This window comes from Fundulus heteroclitus, unplaced genomic scaffold (genome assembly GCF_011125445.2).
Source record: "Fundulus heteroclitus isolate FHET01 unplaced genomic scaffold, MU-UCD_Fhet_4.1 scaffold_70, whole genome shotgun sequence".
NCBI classification, from domain to species: domain Eukaryota; kingdom Metazoa; phylum Chordata; class Actinopteri; order Cyprinodontiformes; family Fundulidae; genus Fundulus; species Fundulus heteroclitus.
The window spans coordinates 1392565-1414508 of NW_023397143.1; the positions used below are offsets into that span (position 1 = coordinate 1392565).

Consider the following 21944-nt stretch of genomic DNA (forward strand, 5'->3'; position numbering starts at 1 on the left):
AATAATAATAATAATAATAATAATAATAATAATAAATTATTTATAATTATTATTGTAATTATTAATTAATTATTATAATTTTTTTTCGAGGAAAAAAAATCTTAACAATGCCATTTTTAGTTCTAACTTCAAGATGTATTTATTAACAGTAAAATATGTAGACTGAAACGTAATGTTGTTCCTCTCTAAGCCGTCCGCTAATGTACTGTTGTCATGGTAACGCGACACAACCGACGCGCCATCTTTTTTTCTTTGGTCTTGTTTTCTGTACTGTACGGTATCCAGGGTAATATCAATTTATAGTTTTTGCTCAGTGGTCCCTTCTCTTCTCTAAACCCTTAAGTAGCAGTTGCGTTGTCTTTTCAACACTTAGATACATACTTTCTTTCTTGCTTTTTCTCGTATTTTGGTTTCTGCAGAAAAGACAAAAACAGGTGAAAGTCCGCCAATGGAGTTTATTGGAAGCCGTTACAAAGGAAGTACAAAAAATGGAAGGTAAATATAATGCAAAACAAAAGCAAGACTGTGTTAGTAATTATAGAAAGTTTGTTGTCGAATATAAACAAAGAAGTTGACAACATAATCTGTATTTTCACTGTCATTTCATACCACTAGGATGGATGGTGAAGGTGAGTACACGTTTCCCACAGGCACTAAGTATGTGGGTGAGATGAAAGATGGGATGTTTCATGGCAAAGGTGTGCTGTTCTTTCCGAATGGAAGTAAATATGAAGCCACCTGGGAGAACGGCATAGCTAAACAGGTGAGTTCTCTCCGAGTCTGTGTGTGTTTCTTGCTTTAATTTCCGATTGCATGCATCCAGATGCGAGAGTGTGTTTCACATTGGCTATACTTAATACTACATCTGTTCCCTTTTAGCAATCACTCACCATTATTGTTGGGGTAATTATGTTGCTCCAATTATTTCCCTAGGATCACGCTTTGTTCTTCTCTGCTCTGATATGATCTTTCATGAGCTTTGCAACCAAAGCGATCATTCCACTTTTTCGTCATTGCTGCAGTTGTGCTCTATTTTAAATGCTGGCAGCTCTGAACCATGGTAAATCTTGGCTCATACTGCCTTGCACCTGCATTCTGTGGCAACCCAAAAACCTTAGTCTTTTAAAAAGTTTTTGAAGAAGATATTTAGCACAATTTACGAAAGTCTTGTTTTTGTTCTTTATGTCAATCTCCTTTAGTATTTTACTAAAACAAACTTCAAGTTTTAAATAAAGGTTATTTCCCCTATTACTTATTGGAAATGTATTTTTCAATTATTCGATTCAATCAATCCAAAGTGTGCACTATAGTATCTACATACCGCTTAAAATATTTCACATTTTATTGCATTACCCGACCCAGATTTTAAAATAAATGTAAAGGGGTTTTATGAGCTAGTCCAACACAAAGTAGCACAAAATTGCAAAGTAGAAGAAAAAGATACCTGGTTTTCACATTTTCTTATAAATAGCGTTAAACAGTGAAAAGGGGAAAGTATTTGTATTCAGTCATTTAATCTGGTAAACAAACAGGGTTTCATCCCTTAAAGATGATGTGCCAAAATTGCATTCAAACGTCAACCAATTACTAAAGAGTTGAACTGGGATCTTAAATCTCAGTATAAATACACCTATGTAATGTGAAAGCCTTACATGTTTGTTAGGAAATGTTAGTGAAAAAAACAACACAATGAAGACCAAAGAACACAGCAGACTGGTCTGCAAAGTTACAGAGAAGTTTAACGCAGGATTGAGTACGAGAAAAACATCTAAAGCTTTAAACAACTCATGGAGCACTGTTCAATCAGTAATTTGAAAATCAACAGTTTGGTACCACTAGCACACACCATGTAGGAGAGGACACAGCAAGAAATGTCCATCCACTTAAGATAACAGGTGAGACAAGGAGCAAAGCAATCAGAGAAGCAACTAAGAGGCCCGTGGAGGACATGCAGAGATACACAGCTCAGTTGGGAAACTCTGTATACAGGACAGATTCATTAGTCATGAACTCTGCAAATTTGACTTTTATGGAAAAGTTGTAAGAAAAAAGCCATTGCTGACCAAGCGCCATAACAAGTCCCTCCAACAGTTTGCCACAATCCATGTAAGGGACATAGCCAACATTTATGAAGGAAAGTGCTCTGCTCAGATTAAAACCAACAATGAACCTTCTGCCCTACATGCAAAAAGATAAGTGTAGAGAAAAACTGCCACTGCATTTAACCCTGACTACACCATACCCAACATTGGAACACAGTGGTGGAACATCCTAAGGGGATGCCTTTCTTCATCAGACACTGGTCAGAGTAGATTGGAAAATGGATGGAGCTATTTACTGTTGGCCAATAATAGAACCAACTATTTTAGAGGCTACACAAAACACTGGCGATTTGGGGGGAGGTTTATCCTCAGGGAGGATAGCGACCCTAAACCTTCAGCCACAGGTAAAATGGAACATCTTATGTCAAATCTCATAGATGGGTTAGAATGACCTTGCCAAATTTCAAACCTAAATACAACTTAGAATATATGGCAGAAATTGAAAATTGATTTTTACAGACACTCTCAATCCAATCTGACTGACTTTGGGCAATTTAGCAAAGAATGGGCATTAATGTCTGCTTCTAACCTAAAAGGCTTGTAGCTGGGGTTCCATAAAGTATTCACCAAGGGTGGGTGAGTAATTTCGCACAACACACTTTTCAGATTTCTAGCTGTCAAAACATATGACAGCAATAATTATAATTTCACATGTGTTGGTCCATCCAATAAAAACCCACTGGAAAACATTCAAGTTTGTGGTCGTAAGGGGATAAAATGTGAAAACATTGAAAGGGAATGAGTCCTTTTTGCAAGGCCTTATATGTTTATTACTCTTCATATGTGGCTGGTTTTGTGCACGGAAGGTTTGAGATATCCATCTCTGAGAGGCCCGTCTCAAGCTAGAGACAATAGGGGGAAATATAAATTCTTTTGTGGTCCTTTAAGCCCTGAAAACTGACATTTGAAAACCTCAGCAACTATTTATCTCTTCAGAAGACATGTCTGAGGTATGCAGGATAACCCCCCTAGACCTTACATACAACTGTTTGTACTGGAACTATTTTCTGTCAAAAAGAGTCTTCACATGGAAAGTTTTCAACAGTTGCCTGGGCATTGTCTTGACTGGCGCAGACGTTGTCTCTGCCTCTCATCATTTAACAGACTGTTGTTACAAAATATAACTACTAATGAGGGAAAAATTAGAATTTATGTTTTTGATGTTCTCTTTCCCAAGGGGTCGTTAACTTTTGCCGATGGTCTGCAGTACCAGGACCAGAACTGGGACTACTGCAATGCTTATGACAGGCGTTTCTACAGCGAAAGATACTATGGGTTCAGACCACAAGGTTGGAGTTTATCAATCTGCTCTGATTGCAGTTGATATTCTCTCTCTCTCTTTTCAGCTTCCTTACAAACACATCATTTAGCAACAAAATAATGTACACTGTAGTAAGGGGAAAACAAGAGGACTGAGAGGTTTAAATACTTTAATCTAAATCAGCATACCAAAGTCCAACTAATTACAAAGCTAATTAAATAAATTCACCCATGAAGATACTAATACTAATACTACATTTGACTATAAACAGTGGTGAAACGAAATAGAAAATATTTTTATTTAGATAAAAAAGGCATAGTATATCACTTGATATGTATTTTCAGAGGTGGTTAGAGTAGCTACTCAAGTAAGATTAGCACTACTTCAACATATTTTGACTCAAGTCAAAGTAAAAAGTACCCAACCAAGAAATTACTCAAGTATGAGTAAAAAGGTATTTGGTATATTTGGTAAGAAAGCTACTCAAGTACTGAGTAAATATTTATAACAACTGATTTAATATTTAAAAAAATTATGTAATTGATCAGGCAAAAAAATTAAATTATGTGCAAATGCTAGTATTTTAATGACTGACGCAAAAAGAAAAAAATTACAAACAACAACAATTACAAAAATTCAGGCCAAAGAAACACTTCTAACACACTTGATAACATAAAACTTGAAAACCAAGCAGTTAATTTATGTACAGTAAAGTAGGAGAGTGCGAAGTACTTCCAATGACAATTTCTACTGTTTACTGTATGATTACCTGACCTGTATATGGAGGTCAGCAGATTGAAAATACCATTAAAACAACAAAGCTTGTGTGCAAACAAGAAGTCGCACCTTATTATAAACTGTAGATGTGTCTCTCTGTTGCATTTTTGGTTGAAACAAGTTTGTTCTTTATTCAGGGAAGTTACACACAGTGGTTAGAGTAGTCAGACATTTTACTCAAGTAAAAGTAGCGATACTTCTTCATAATATTTAACTTACTCAAGTAAAAGTAAGAAGTACAGTGCAGTAAAACTACTCCCAGAAGTCTATTTTGTTCAAAAAGTTACTCAAATAAAAGTAACAGAGTAAATGTAACTGGTTACTGCCCACCTCTGTGTATTTTACTACACATAAACAGGACATTAGGCTGAAATTATGGCTCTGGAGATGAAATGTTTTCACATTTTTGGGATGGTTGAGCCTCTTTTTTAATAGGTTTTGTTTTATTACGTTACAAATGGTTTAACGACATTCCAACCAGGACTTTGATGTGCAAAATACCACAAATTATCATCTTGCTGGAAAAAAATACAATATTTTAGCTGGAAAATCAGAAGGCTAGCTGTTAGGGCTGCACAATAACAAGAAAACAGAATTTTCTTGCTTCTTTCTTTTCTTTCACAACGATGTCCCCACCAGTCTTTATGAGCTTTAGCATCATAGTCACTAAAAAAATCTGTTATGGGCCCCAAGGGAAGGGAACATCCATCCACCAGGCCAAATATACTAGAAATAAATTATCCTACTAAATATTGCAAGCAGCCCATTTTTATATCGCAAACTTGGATATTGCAGTGATTCATGGGCTTTTATATATCGCACAGCACTAGTAGATAGCTATAAATATGACATATGTGGTTCAAAAACCAGATATAGTATTATAGTTTTTGTTTGCAAGAAACGGCTTTATTCTCAGTCCCTGATTTTTATGGAATGTTTCAGCTACACTTGTTATTACAGACAATGAAAACTCAAAATCATCTGTGTTTAACACATTGAAAAAATGTCATTTGCAATTTCTTGGACCATTTACTTCCAGTCTATGATGAAATGAGACCCTATTTTTTTTTTTTTTTTTTTTTGTAAGACACTCCACCATCTGTTTTTTCATTAACAATTATATATAACTGCTTTAAAAGTTGGGGGGCTTTTTCATCTCTTACATGAAAAATATCAGGTGGGACACTTTAAAAAGAGCTGAGTAAGGTGTAACCCTGTGAGTGCGCAATAGCATCAATTAATTTCTCCCTCCGGCTAACATTCTGATTATGAAAAAAGATGGGGAATGTTTTATTTAGTGGTCAACGAGCTTTCTGTTTATACAGGAGAACCTCAGCTGACTAATGTACATCCACCACCATCTATTCCTGAGGGCTGCTACGATTGTGCAGATGGTTTCTATGACCCAAATACCAGAGTCATCACTTCCTACACTGGCAGATTTCTGAGGAACACAGGTAAAACAAACATTTGATTTATAGAAATAAAAAAATGTGGTTTCATTACTTTTGTAGTGAAATCACTCTCCTGTTGGAGGGATATCCACATTATTATACGACAGTCACATATTTTATGAAATGCATGTCCCTGGGAACAAAAGAGCTGTGTTGTTTTTTACTTACTTTACTTTTACTTTAAAGTGAAACTGAGCTCACATCCTTTTAGTTTATGCATTTTTCTTCCACTAGCCTGATGCCAAATTGGCTCGGTCTGAGTGAGGAACATCCAAGCGTCGAGGCCTGTGGTGCCAAAATAAATTTGAAAGATGAAAGTCAAGAGCAAACACAAATTTCCATTTCAAATTATGTACATAGACTTTTTTGTCCGGTGAAGCATCTTGCAGTGAAACACTGATGCATGTTAATTCATATTATTTAGTGACCTAGGGAAAAAAATGCTGTTATAACAGTAACGGTGTTATTGTTCAATGAATCCCACTATTTCCAACATGAACATGGTTTTAGTTATTTATACTGTGAAAAACAGAGACAATGGGACTATTTTGCTTTGCAGGATCTTTTAGTGCATAGTCATTTTATTACTTTTTGTCTGGGAAACAAGTTTTTTTTTTTCTTATGATTGTGTAAGAAAGAAGTTTCATATCCTTGTTGGGGACTTCCTGCAAGGAGTTTGCATGTTCTTCCTATAGTGGGCTCTCTTTGAATATTCCAACTTCCTCCTACTGTCAAAAAAACATGCATGTTAGGTTAATCGGTCTCCCTTTATTGTGAGTGGGGGTGTGTATGCTTGTTTAGAAGGACAGGTGACCAGTCCAGAGGATACCCCCAAATCTCAGCCAATGATCACTGGAGATAGGCACCAGCCACCGCCCCCTGCAAAGGCAAAATGGATATAGAAGATAGATGGATAAATTAGACTGTTTTTATTTAACTTTTTTTATTTTTATGGGGCTCAACTTAAGTTTAAAGAGCGAACCCAAGAAATGCAGTCATGAAAGGAAAAAATGAATTAAAAAGTTCAGTTTACTTTATTAATTTACGTAACACAAGAAGGAACATTCATTTTATGATTAATAATTATATCCTCAGTTGCATGACTGATGTGCATGACTGGTGGCAGAGGAGCAGGTGGTGACTGAAACATCAGAGGAGTTCTACTAAGATGAAAGCCCGGAGTGAAAAGTCCAGCTTTATAGCTCTGGTTCTAAAAGTACAACCAACAGGATTACAGAAATAATATTCTAAAGTGGAAACACTGACAAATGTTGGCTAAGAAGCTCATTTTATGGGAAAGTGGAGTCTTACAGTAGATTCATATTTAGTAAACTTGTTTTATTAAATGAGGTTTAAGTATATATTTTTGTCATTGCCTATACTCTAAAAGCTGCCTTGGTCTAGGAACATTTGGATCACAATGATCCTATGGAGTGATGTAAAATAAGTCCCTGCGTTATCTGATTTGAGATTTCTGAGTAACGTTGTCTGACAGTCAGGCTTTTACGGGCTTTTTTTTTTTTTTTTTTTTGTCCAAAGGGAAACATTGGAAGCACATTTTATGACTGAATCAATGCCCAGCATTTAAAGTAAATGCAATCTGTCAGGTGTCCAGAAAGATACTTCCTAATTCTGTCATCCTCTGTTCATCCAGTGTCCCAGAGACGTTGTGACATGTTACAGAAAATCATAGCATTGCTCATCTTACGGGATCCTACAGGAGATTGCAATGCTGAGGCAGTGTTTGCAGGGACTGATCATTTCAACATTTTGATCCAGAATAAAGAAAAGTCTGTCAGTCTTCCCAATGTGACCGAACGACTCTGCAACCGCTTTCACAGTGTCTCGCAAAAGTATTTATTTCCCTTAAACTTCAATGTATTTCATGGGGATTTATCAAGTGGTGCACATTTGTGAAGAGCATAAACTCATTTTATGTTTTTGAATGTTTTAAAACATTCTTTGGATAGCAACCTGTCCCGGGTCAGTTATGCCTCTTGCCAAATTACCCCTGGAGATAGGCATGAGTGTAATGCTGAGTGTTTATTAAAAATTAAGTAAGCAAACAAAAAATGCGGTACAGGCAGGTTAGAGTCCAGGGGGAACAGGAGACAGGCAGAGCTGATGGCTGAATGGACTGGAGACAGAGGGCAGATCTATGAGGCGGGCAGGGGTCATTCACGAAGAGACCGGTAGCAAGAAGCAGACAAGTCCAAGGAGCTAGGCAAAGCTCAAAACCAACAAACACTGTCTGAAGTCATGCCCGGAGTCAGATGGCCGACAAGGTGTCCAAGCATGGGTGAGGCGAGACAGAAGAATCCAGAAACAGGCAAAAGGTCAGGAAACGCGCCACGCTACCGGGGACGCTGGACAGCAACTCATACTGGGGGAAATGATGATCCGGTGGAGACTGGCTGAAAGAGGCAGGTATAAATAGGCAGTGACAGCTGAAAACAATGCAGGTAAAGAGGCTAACTACAGGTAAATATTTTGGGTTGTCATCCTCTGTTAATTGAACCTTAATCTAAAGTCTTTTGCGGCCATTTTCAGCTTTCTATTTCTCTCTGTTTAACTCCATCCATTTTCCCATCAACCCTGACCAGTTACCCTCTCCCTACAATAGAAAAAGTATCCCCACCACATGATGCTGCCATCACCACATTTCATTAGTTTTCCTCCACACAAAGCGATTAGCATGTAGGTCAGAAAGTGTAATTTTGGTCTCATCTGATCAGAAAAGGTCTTATTATTATGTTTTTTTTTCAACTGTCGCTTTTTTCTTGCTGCCCTTATGTAATGGCTCGATTTGTGGAGTTCACAGCTCATGTTATGTTTTAAGGGGGAGGTCAAACCCAAATGAAGACAGGAGGAGGGCAGGATACTATTATAGGTGACTTATTTAAGAAACGAAAAGGCGACAAGCTTACTTGGCACAGGAGGGAAAAATTAAGGAAACAGCTAAACCAGGACAGGCAAGGAAGTAAAAGCAGTGTGTGTTAGTCTACCTATCTATAAAACCCCAACAATTGTGATTGTAATGTGAAACAATCTGTAAAAGTACGGAGTTTGAGTGCTTGCATTGCGAGGACTCTGCAATTTTTACGTCTCCTAACTGGACCTGTTTTGTGCAGCACTGAGAAATTAAAGACTGACATCGAAACATCTAATTTTCCAGCGTGGCAAAGGTTAAGCATTATGTCATGGATCTCATGTTTATCTGATTTACTCCTAACTTGAGATTTACTGGCTGTTTGCTAAAGAAAATGCAAATATGCACTCAGATAGAAATCCTGAAAGACGTTTTATCTATGACTCAAAAACAGCGTAAATGGTTTTTTATGCAGGGTTTTTATTCAGATGAGTTATTTGCAATGTAAAACAGATTAGTTCCACAAGCACTCAGATCTCATTTACATACACGTAAAAGCAGAAGACGTATAAATCTCAGATGTTTTGGATCAGAAAAATGTGCTTCTTATCTTTCTTCCTGATGCAAGTTGTTCTTTACTGTTAAAGCTCTGGCAGGGATGAATAGAAAAGTTAAATAAGGAGAAAGAGGGTAGCAGAAAGACAAGATGTAAAAAAAAAAAAGGAGACTTAGACTGAAAAGACAAGAGTCAGAACAACTTTTAACAAAACTAGAGGGAAAAACAGGAACTGTGGAAGTGATGTCTGCCTGTTTTTAGTCGTGTTTGTGCCTTCGGAGGGATGTGCTCCATATGTGGCGGCTGGTGACAAACGCTATTTATGCCTGTGTATGCTCCCCCTTTTGTCTTGATATACAGCTCTTGAAAGGAATGCTTCTGTATCCTGTAAGAATTTATTTTTCAACCCTGGGAGGTGAAGGCATATTTGTCAGGGTGGGTGTGAAGAGTGAATTTATTGCCCGGCGGCTTCCGCCCAGGATGAGGACTGCGAAGGAGATGGGACACTGTGAAGAACCGCCCTCCCAGTGGGGGTGCTCGCTGTGGCAAGAGAGAGGAAGGAGATCCCCATGCAGCTGTGGATGGGAGTCGAAAGCACAGCCAGTGGAGACAAACATTTTTTTTTTTAAGTTGCATAGATACAGCTTGTTTTCTGCACATTTCCTATTCATCTCACTCCGTTAAGTTGGATACATGTCGTTTCTAGGAAACATGAGACCAAGCTTAATTTACCGAACGAACCTGGCCTCCTTGGTTACTGACATTAACACGGACAAACAATCCATCTTGGACAGGTGCCAAGCTACAAAACAATAGGATCTTTTGCTAATATCTCCCAAGTGGATACAGATTATTTTGGAGCACTGTAGAAGCCATTTTTACAAAGCATCTTGCTGCACAAGAATGCAGAATCTGGAGGAAATTGAAAGTAGTGAGTGGACACGAATACTTCATTGGATTTATGATGTAGGTTCAAACATATAAATCAACCTCGGGCATCCTTAGTTTCATCCGCGTCTTTATAAACTTGAAGGCCTTATCTCACTACAGGGCTGCACGTTTTTCAGTGCTTTGTGTATTTTTGATCTTAGAATAAGATTATGACACCAGTTGAAGAATTAGTGCACAGGCTTTGAAAAAAAAAAAAGATCTGCTGATTAAGCAGCAGAAGGAGGTCCTGGGCAACCAAGATCGGTGTACTGTGGTTGTTTTGGTGCAATTTTGGTTGTATGAGATGAGATGCTAGCTTTGTGGCTTTTAAACAGAGAAGTTAATCTTCTGTGGAGACTCTATGTTTGAGGACTTCTTTATAATATTAATTGGTAATTTACTGACACAAGCTTATGTAGACAACTAGCGTGAGTACCCCCAAAAACCAGCGACATTTACAGCACTCTATTTTATACCTGCAAATTTGATAGAAAGGTGCTGAGAATGATGTCCTCAGTCTACAACTAAGGACAGCAACCTTGTTATCCTGTTGATAAGCTAAAGGATAACGGCCACTTGCCATGTGCAGCTTTGAGCCTTTTCCTGGTATTGCAGATTTAGGTCAATTCACCCATTTGTCTCTTCCTGTTCGTTCTGTGAATAACAATGGATTGTTTACTCTAGAAAAGAAGCTCACAGTGTGTTTATCTGTGTAACATGGGTTTGTGGTGCATCTCTGAGCTAAACCAGAATCGATATTGGAAACAGAGGACACTGTGTACATGCACGACATTTGAAGTTAGGGTTGACGATTTGAACAACTGCACATGTACAAGACCATCTTACCAGCTCTTCCGCTCTTCAGGGGGATTGCATGGAAAAAAAAATCTCCCAAATCCACTCTGGTCTTATTTATTTCTACTGAGGCCTTCCTCTTCTTCTCATAAACTTGAACGCGGTTTGCTTCTTGCGACTCTCAGCCATGTTCAAAGTCCACGATGAGAGCAGCAGAGCTACAATAAACAGCTAACCGCTAACCTAGCCGCCGAGCTAACTGGATAGATTAAAACAAGAAGTGTGCATGCGCTGCCAGCAAGCGGAAACTAGGATGGAACGAGCATGCACACTGAAGTAACGTGAGCGTGTCAGAATGATTGCCATGTGGGACAACCAATAGATAAGGCGATTTCCCCGGAACCTGAGGGACAGAGGGGGGTGAGTATATAATGTCTACGGGTGAGAGCAGGAACAAAACTCTGACAACCTCATGCCCTTCGGACTGAATGGCAGACTGGTTAGAGTTTTTACAGGCCTGCAGCTCCCACAGAGAACGATTTTCTAACCTCCTTTTTGTCCATACATAATGTATTAACTACTTTCAGGATAAGAGGACGATTTTACCCAGTATAACGAAAAGTATTTCTGAACAGGATTACCAACTATAGCTTTAAGTGTCCCCACAAAACTCAGCAGCACAATTTTTTCATGTATCTCAGAAAACAAAAAAAAAACAATTGTCCAAGCAAAAAACACGGTGGAAGCTAATGGAAAAATTATAACTCAACCCCACACACCCTTTGGCACTAGCAAAGTAGGTTTTGCCATCTTACAGCATAATTTTCCATATGTGTTTGAGATCATAGTTTTGAATATCTAGCTCTAAATACAATTGAGAAGATATATTTTTCTTATAATTTTTCTCTGAACTCATCAAAATGTTAGCTATGTTTTCAAAAATAATTTCTAATGTTTAGTAAGTAGGTAAATTACTAAGAACTAAGTAATTATCATTCATTGGAACAAGAGCCAACCATGATCTCTTGTTCCACTAGAAAATAAATAAGTGATGTTTAATTTGGCAAAGCTAGAAGCACTGGGAAAGCATTTCCCAGTGCTTCTAGCACTGGTTGTGATGTAGACTTTTTATCACAGCCAGTCTTTATCACAACATTCATGGTTGTGATATAGACTTTGGTAGAAGTTAATTTACTCATTAATCTCAGGCCCAGCATAACTCAGTCTGGACAGACTGACACAGACAAAAAGAGCCAATTAGAGATATATATTTACAAATTAGAAAAGCTCTTTGGTGCTCGGACCCGGCAGAAGACGTGAAAGCCGCGAATGTCTATGAGCATGGATGATCTTTTTAGGATTAGGATTAGAGAAATCCCCCCCCCCCCCCCCCCACCCAAAAAAAAGAAAGCTGTGTATGAACCTGTATAGGTTTTCAGTGGGCTTCATTGTCAAGAGCCTGTTTGAGAGCTTTCAAAATGCAAGAGAGCTTTTAAAAGGATAAAACAAATAAAGTGGAGTTTTTATTCAGATTACAAAAAAGGTGTTGCTGAGGATAATCCTGAAACCAAAAAATTATTATGCTACACAGGATACATGTTGGATGTAGTATAGCCAAACCAAGCTCACCTAAACAAAGAAATAATTAAGTTTCAATGAGTACAGCACAAAAAAGTAAAAAAAAAAATAAAAAAAAAAAAGGAACAATAAAACCAGAAAGGAAAAAAATCATAGGGAATCAAACACAAAACCATGAAAAAATCAAGCAGAAATGACAACAATAGTGTTGACTATGAATAGTTCTTAACTACAAAAGGCAATTATTAACAAAAGTTAGTGATTTTGACCAAAATGACAAATGTTGGGGCACCGCCTGATTATCAGGAAATAATTGCCAAAATGTTATCAGTCTCTGTTTTATTATTGTTTCATGAATACCTGTGAGGTTCTTGCTGTATCATAGAACAACAGCAAGTCCTGCTCTCAGAATAAACATAAACAACCTCTCCAAATACAAGAATTTATTAGCTAAATATTGCAACCCAGTTAAATTATTTTAGTCAAGAAACTATTTCACTAAGCTAGCAACTGTCAACTAAATTACTAAGAATAAAATGCAAAGAATAAGCAGAACTAAACTATGGAAAATATTAACAGATAATACAACTCATAGTAATAAAATGATGCAGTATGATCACAGTTCAGCCTGATTATATATGTTTAAGAACCATGGGTTGTTTGGAATTAGGTCAAAATAGCTTTAAAATTAAATAGGAACAACAATTGGTTGAAACAACCAGATCACAATACAAAAGAGAACGGAAAGTAAAATATTATTTTTATAAAATTATGTTTTGTTAATAATTGGCTGAATTAGAAATCGCTAACTTTTTGGACAATTGACTCTTAATGTGTTGATTAGCCCTCAGTGAATGATTACTGAATGGGGTTACGTTGCCTAGAAACATTTTTGGACTCACAAGATGGCGTCCTGAAAGCATGCGTGATGATGTCATACCGGTGCTGGAGAGGGTCAGAGGGCCCGGTGGCACCGATGTATGGCAGCCTTTCTTCTGTCAGTCTGCCCCAGGGCAGCTGTGGTTACAAACATAGCTCACCACCGTCAGGGTGTGAATGTGTGTGAATGGGCGAATAACTGTAGTGTAAAGGACTTTGGGGTAGTCGGACTTGATAAAGCGCTAAACAAGTACAAGCCATTTACCATTTACCATACCGGTGAGCGGTTCAGTTAACAAACAAGATATTAGCGGAGGCACAGTTTAGCACGGCTTTAAGGACACATATTTATGCATCTCATTGATGAGATGAAAAGTTTGTAAAACAAAACCCAAATAAAACAGAGCAAGCTCCCATTACCGGAGCTTCAGTGTTTAAAGACTAAAGAAAGTTTTTTGCAATTCAAAAAGCAAAACCCAAAACAAATTTTGCGGCATCAGGGCTCAGTGACCTGTTGCACTCCATCAGTTAGGCACCACGAACAAAGTAAAACACAACCAAATAAACCATATATATAAACCAGTCATATAAACCATTCCTTCCCGTTAATGGGGAGTTTTTCTTCCCACTGTCGCTTCATGCTTGCTCAGTATGAGGGATTGCAGCAAAGCCATGTACAATGCAGACGACTCTCCCTGTGGCTCTACGCTTCTTCAGGAGTGAATGCTGCTTGTCGGGACTTTGATGCAATCAACTGGTTTCCTTATATAGGACATTTTTGATCAATCTGTATTATCTGACCCAATCTGTATAATATGATTGAACTTGATTTTGTAAAGTGCCTTGAGATGACATGTTTCATGATTTGGCGCTATATAAATAAAATTGAATTGAATTGAATATGTATATTATTTTATCTTAAGCTACTATTTTCTGCCCAGACACAACCTCTTACTGTACTTTCGTCCTGAAGAACAGAGGACGATGTCCAATGGGGAGAGTAAGAACCCAGTAGCTCTTGGTTTAGCCTCTAGGGCGAGCATCTGATTGGCGCACGCGGCAGGCATGCGGGCCTGCGGTTCATTGCTGTATTCTCCCTGGCTAGTGGAAGGGAATCTGTTTCATCACATAATTAGGGACACTGTGTCTTCTTGGCAATCTGTAATTGTTTCAGATTTTTTTCTTCCTGCAGGAGTTCAAGACTTGCCAGATTTGGCGGCTAGTCTTATTTTTGATCCAGTTAGCCGTTATTCAGACGGCAGATCTAAGGTATCTTCGAAGATGCAGTCTTTTTTTTGACCAGCGAGATCAAGCGGTCACGTCTGTCTCCCTCCCATGCAGTCTTGCAGATCTGTGGGGAAAAAGAGACGTTGCTGTTTGGCGCTGGACATTTGTAGCTTTTTGACCTCAGAGGGATTCTAGCTGTGAAATTCCTCCTTTCTGGGCAGTGAAAAATAGGTTAATACTGTATATGCTGGGATTTAGAGTTTTCACCAGTCTCTTTTGTTTGCTTGTGCATTTCCGGATGTTTTGCTATCATGGTATGAGTCACAACACAGCTGAAACATTGGTCTCATATTTGCAGTTTTTGAAGTCTGGACTATTCTAGCACACACCAGAGGACAGTCAGTGGGGCTCCAGTCTCTCAGCATCCTGCTGGAATAAAAATAAGCCTTAAATCAGCTACAGTAGCTTCATTAGTTCTGACCACTTCAGAATGGCTGCTTTAAAGCTGGTATGTTAGCATCTGTAGAGCTTTTGCTCTTTTCTTGGCAGCTAAATGTGAGGAGACCACATCTGTGAGCATGATGTATGGGAGTCACCTAGAATGGAGAAAAATGCTCCTGCTTTGGCTACCTCACTATAGTACGTTTAAATTTCATACCAAAAGAAATTATTAAACTTATTATCCCAGGTTGAAAGAAATGACACATGGAAAAAAAAACTGGGACCATAACGATAGATTTTTTTTGTCTCAAGTTAAAAAAACGATAGTTAAAAGACAATAAAACAAAAACATTTTTTTTTCACATGTAAAGGTTCCACAAATCACAAAATGCATTTCAGAAGAAAAAAAATCAGTGATGTATAATACAGTTCAGTTTTGATTGTCCAGACTTTGAGCTAGAGATAATCAAATGGAGCCTGCCTCGTTCAAAAACAGTGATGATAATAGCCGTTTGGTTTAGCCCTAATGGGGTCTTGAAGCCTTTCTTACTTTAAAAATAGCCTCTCAAACGTCAGCACGAGGTGTCAAACTTAAAGCACTCACTTTCAGCGCATAGCTTACACTTACTTTGCCAAAAAAAAAAAAAGCTACATGCCACTGCATGACGCTTTTCAAGACACACTTCACTTTCACAAGAAATATCCTTGCATTTTAATATTGCAGCATAAAAACTGGTGAAATAAAAATAATGTGGCTGTGTAGCAACCCATAATGCAACAATGGCCATCAAAATAAAAAAAAATGGAAATAGTAGGATAACGTTTTTGAACCAAATACATAATAATATGTTTCTGAATGTTTAATAAGTTGCAAAGTTATTCGATCGTTATTATATTATTGGCAAAGTAATTTTAAAAAAGCTCTAAAAATTTTAAATCTGTCCAAATGGTATGCTACCTGACCACTGTTCTGTTGCGGAATTTCAACACATTATGCTGTGTAATCTACCAACAAAACGTCCTTTCCAATAATTATTTATGTAATATTTATCCATACATAAAATTATGACATATCTAGCTAATGCACAATAGTCTAAAGAGATTTTGTGCTATAAATTATTCTCAAACTTGGGCTTAATCTTATATTCAAGGAGAGGGAGGGCTGCATAGTACGTATCCCTGACAAAAAAAAATTGTAAGTAATGTTGTGCATCTTGTAAAGTAATATTTTGGAAATGGTTTTACAAATGTGAAAATATTAAATGTTTTTAGCACATCAGCATCAAATTATTAGTAGTATCAGGACTCATGTCTCAGGGTTCTCATGGTATTTCTATTTTGTTCTGGTGATATTATGACTTTATTCTCCTAATATCACAACCTTATTTTTGCAATGTTATTCTTGCACACCCAACATCATGATTCTTTTCTCATAATTCATGCAAAAAAATTGTGTTGTGGCCATCATAGAATAAATAAATGATCGGCCACTCCACGTAGGTGTACATTTCCGTAAGAAAAATCTGTTTATAGATATTAAGACATTCATTTCACATATTTGTGAGAAAAAACTTGGATGTTCTCTGATGTCGAAAAGTCGTAAATATTTGAAAAAACTTTTTATAATTTTCAACAATTAAAAGTATACATCTGCTATATTAAAGCTATAATTTCTAACATCTCATCTTACGACCCCCACATGGTGTCTTGCAACCCCCCTTGGGGTCCCTACCCCCGCTTTGGAAAACCTATACTATCCCAATAACGCAATAAAATGTCAATGACAGTATTGTTGCCAAAATCTTGTCTCAAAAACTTTAAATTGGCAAGTTTTTCTGCTATTTATTGCATTCAGTATGTCCAAAATGATTAGGTTATTGGCAGGTATTAAGTTATTGGTCGTTATTGCACTATTAATTGCTGCAGGATGCCCTGATTTCTAAATACTGCCATCAACATCCAGCTCTAGCACTGAATATGACCCTGAAAACCAAAGTCAATTAAAATGTCTTGAACATTCAAAGTAATCCTAAGCAATGTTAAATCAAATTGCTTTAAACTCATTACCCTCACTTTTCATTTATAACTAGCTGTCCTGAAATACACTGATGATAAAGATCCAAGGAATGTAAAAAGCATGCGTACATTATCTATAAATTCAGGTTTAAACCCACTCATTGAACAAAATTAATATTTTAAATAAAAAAATAGAAATGTTACTTTTATCTAGTTTCAATGAGACTTCTTGGCATAGTTAATTGTATTTTAATTTGTCACAGCTCATTAGGTTTTGAGGTGCGATGAGATTCGTGTAATTAAAACGAATGAGAACAGATACAAAGGTCACATCTGCACAATCAAACCTCCAGCAGCATCTGATTGAACGAGTTGAGTTATTTTCAAAACAAACACGCTCCCGGTTCGTTTTTGCCGTATTCCCGCCTAGCAGAATGGACCGTGTTTTGCCGTATGATTTCGTCTTGCTTTCCTGTTGCTGGAACGACCGCTTCCAGCTGAAACTGTGGACAGAAAACATTCCACTGCCAAGGAAAACACCTCCAGCGACCGAACCGTGGCATGCTCCCTTTGTCCTAGTCCAGTCGAGGTGTTTCACAGACAGATAAAATCAGCCTGGCCTCTGGGGAGTGGAACAGAAAATTCTTTGGAAAATCTCCCCACTCAACATCTTTCAGACTTTCACCCTAAAACAAGAATTATAGCTTAATCCCCTGATCTCTGGCTGATAAATTAATTTTTTTTTTTTCAAAAGTTTTCATCTGATATGAAAGCCACTAGCGGATTTGTTGACGGCGAGCAGGAGACGATTGACTAATGTTTGAATGCTTGCTTTGCCGCTTACATATTGTGAGATTTCGCCGTAGTGCCTCTACAAACTGTACATACAGGATAATGATACATAATGATCCAAAACAGCGGTCAAAACTTTCTCCTTTCTGTCTCAGTTTCGCTTCCTCATCCCGCAGAACCCCATCATAACTTATGCAAATCACCACAAATGAAGAAAACTGTTGTTGTTGTTGGGTTTTTTCTAACTGAGCAAGGGCGGGTGTAAGTCTTTGTGTACATGTGCAAGTGTTAAATCACAGCGATCAGGCTGGAAGGAAACACTTTTCCCTCCAAATGTGTTTTGAGAGTTAAGATAAACAGGCTTTAACTAGGTGCCATTATCGCTTCCACACTCACTCCTGTGCGCCCTGAATGAAGATCATCCATGTGTGTTTGTCAGTCCAGATTGGTATCAACCACATAAACAGCCGAATGCGTGTAAAAATAAATTCTACATGTGTATTAGGTTAAATATACCAAACATACAGAATTTGATTTCAGTGTTTTCCTGTTCTGTATAAGTAGGGGGAAAATATTTGTATTTCATGACTTTATTCCTGGGCCAATAGGCCAACGTTTGCTTCCATCCATCCACCCGTCCATCCATTTGTCGTGGTTTGATCCTTTCTTTCATCATCCAGCCATACATTCTTTTATCAATCCATTTGTTCCACCTGTTTGCACATCCATTCTTCCTTCACATTTTTTTTTGTTCTTCCGTCCAGCCGTCCAAACAGCAGTTTCTGTAGATTTCAAAAGTAAATACTGACCTCAAAGGAAAAGTCATCAGTGAACTAATTTAGAACTTCTGTACTTATTAGATGCATTGATCAGACGTTTCCTCTGATTTATGGTTTTCTGTGGTTCTGGCGGGCTAATTCCCATTCTGATTATTTTGCTAATGACTTATGATACATAAATGAGAGGGGGGAAAAAACACGATAGAGATAGTCATGAATCCAATTGAAAAAGAAGGAATAACAAGATTACCCCCAATTCTGCATCGCAGCATATAGATCCCTAACCTTTATCTGATTTTAAATAAACTAAAGGCACATAAAGGTACATGCTGTTAGTTGACACATCTGTATGCTGAAAATAATGGGAGTTCTTAGTTTTTATGTAACAAATCAATTAGGTTCATAAATTGGATTATTCAATATTTGACCTGCTGATCGCTGGTAAGAGCCTATTAATGGTAAACTGTCTGATTCCAACCACTGACTGATGTTTGGTGCATAATCGCTATCATTTTAATGTCATTGTTCTTGTGGAGAGTTTGTTCAATTTAAATGTTTTATTCTATTGTTTTAATCCATTTGTATTGTGTGACTGTTTATGATTATATGTCTATTTTACATTGTTATTTTTATGGTTGCTGCCTTGGCTGGATCTCCTTTGTAAAAGAGATTTTAATCTTAATGGGACCTGCTGGTTAAATAAAGGTAATTAAGTAAAATAAATACATTTATATTATTGGGACTGAGAACTCTGCTCAGTCTGGAAAAGTAAGTAATCTGTTTGGACATGAAAAATGAGTAAAAGCCTTTAAAGATGTGATACTAAACAAGCAAAATAACCAATTCTATCTATATTTAAATTTATGAACAGAAAATGCCCTGCTTTAATACAGTGCGCGGTGAAGCCTAAAATATTCCAGCCACCTGTGCCCTCAGTTAACCTAAGCTACCAATTACGTGTGACTTAAATCCTCAGATAAACGGTGCTATACAATTTGAAGAGGGCAGAATTACAGCAAATATATAAAAAAAAATGTCTCAATCTAATCATCATTAAGTTGTGGGTTGTGGCTAATTGAGGTCAGTCTCATGGTACCGCGGAGAATATATTGCCTCCGGTAATTACCTGTCCCATTTTCAACTACGTCACAAAGACGACGCAAATGTGTGCTGTGACAGCTGTCGCGTGGCCGATAGAGCGTCCAATTGCCCTCGCGATCGGCGCAGGTAGAGAGGAGAGCCGGGCTGTTATGTGTTGAAGTGGCTGGAGGCGTCCCCGCCCACCGCCGCCAATTACACACAATCAGCGCGCGAGCCGCAGACCTGCTCCTCTGTAGGTACAATAGGGGCCCCGCGCGCTCCGTGGATCCTCGGGGTGAGGCCCGCGAGCGGCTCAAGTGCGTGCAGCTGCGCGCGCTCCAGAGAAAGCTCACTTCCCCTGCAATTAGCTTCTCGTTTCAGGGTATAACAAGGAGAAACTGGTTTATTATCAGCTCCTCTGGTGGTCATTTGGTTTTTAAAAAAAGAAAAAAAAAAAAAAGATTGGAGTCCATTTTTGGTGGGTTATTATTTGTTGGTGTCTGAAGTGGCTCTAAGAAGTTATTTTCCTCTAATTGTCAGGCTTATCTTGCTTTGACAAATTTATCCAAGACTTGAATGGCACTTCAGTGCAGCAGTCTAGCGCACAAACAGCCTGCGGTTAAATATGCAAGCTGCTGATTGTTACACTTAAAATGAGCTGAATAAAATGCCTGTGCAAATTCTCAATAAAATAAGCACAACCAGTTCTTAGTGCGCACCCTTTGTGGCAGAATATGAAGGCAGTTCTTTCTTTTGTTTGTTTTTTTTTTTTAATTGTATGATTGCCTTCAAAAACCTAGAAAGGCATGGAATTTCCTTTTGGAAAGTTTTGTAGAAAATTTTAACATTTTTATTCTTGCATAAAGGACTAAGGTCTAGTAATGCTTAATAAATCTAGTGGATTTCACATCAACTTGTGTTAAATTGACACTCTTTATTTTTTATTTGCCACATCACAACTTGTATTTTAACTTTTTTGCCATGCATATTTAGTTTTTGACATGACTACATGTACACTCACTAAAAAGACATTTGACTTTTTTTAGAAGGCAATTTTACCTCTTTTTTTTTTTTTTTTTTTTTTTTTTTGATTGATAGGCAACTTTTAATTCAGGTTGAACTGGACCAGTGGTTCTTAATCTGGATCTATAATGTTTAAAAGACACCATATCTGCTAACGCATTTTTGTGAATTAAATAATTTAAGTACCAAACTTCACAAACTGTGATGAATTAATTCAATCATACTTCATTTCTTTATCTGGAATATCTTTGGGCAATAGATTTTCCCTATAGAGTTGATCTAAATTAGTCAAGATGCTGCAAAAGCACTACAACGAACATATAGGGCACTCCAAAAGCCGATTTCTGCATTGCCTTGTTTTATTATTAGTGGAATGTACATAATAAGCTCCAATTACTATTCAAGCAGGTTCAACATTAATATTTTGTATTCAAATATCCATAAGCAAAATAAATCAGCCAGAACAAAATCTAATGATTTGATCCAGAAGGCATGGCATGTTATAATGAAATCTGTTGGAGCCCTGAAAACAGCTACAAGCTACTTTTACTATATCTTTGTTTCTGATACTGACATGAATTTATGAATTTCCTATCAAATCTTTTTAACAGATGATTCAGAACATGAGTGGATTGTGCGCACATGTCGGAAGCCCTGAGATTAGCCTGGAGGTGATGATCCTAAGCTTTTTCCAACCAGATCTGAGGAGAACAGCAAGATTGTCTTATACGATTGTTTCAAATTATTATTATTATTCTGGCAATTCACATATTAAAAATGTGTTCAATAAATGTCAGCATGTGTTTTCTCCCTTTTTGATTGCACATAAGGCAGCCTAATGAATGAAAAAGTTTTTTTTTTTTTCCTTTGAGTCATTTTTATTAGCATAAAGCTGTTTTCCTTTAAAAGACTACGTCTCTTTACACCCGCAGGATTTGGTGTTTCAGTACAAATCTTTTCAGGATAGCTCATATCAATGAAACCAGTTCACTTAAATATTCAATTTGGGGAATCATTTTTTGTCTCTTAACCATTTTCTTTACAGTAGCAGCTAAAAGCTGAAATTATCAGTCCCTATATAATATTTTTTTAGGCCTATATAGGCACTGAAGGCAAAATTATAATATTATATATATATATATATATATATATATAATGTTTAATCCAAAGTTAATTAATAAAGACTCCAGAAACTAGCAACATTACCACACCGTTTTGTTGATCAACTCAATGATGCAGCATCTTTTTAACATAATTTTCATAAACTTTCTTCACAGACAAAATGTGATGCATCACAGTCACTTAACCTTTTAATAGTAATTTTAAAATAAATTAGAAATGCCGCCTTTGATGCAGCTCTCTTACTGTCTACCCATCCCAGAATG

The 21944-nt window shown here is 37.3% G+C and overlaps 1 protein-coding gene across 1 annotated transcript; it reads left to right on the top strand.

Annotated features, from left to right (window-relative positions):
- The first annotated feature begins 248 nt into the window (after nt 1–248).
- morn5 (MORN repeat containing 5) lies at nt 249–21384 on the top strand. The gene is made up of 6 exons (XM_036133936.1): nt 249–286; nt 420–495; nt 616–763; nt 3280–3391; nt 5466–5597; nt 21171–21384. Exons 2-6 carry the CDS (start codon nt 449–451, stop codon nt 21215–21217), a joined length of 486 nt encoding a protein of 161 aa, XP_035989829.1. The 5' UTR covers nt 249–286; nt 420–448; the 3' UTR covers nt 21218–21384.
- Nucleotides 21385–21944: the final 560 nt, after the last annotated feature.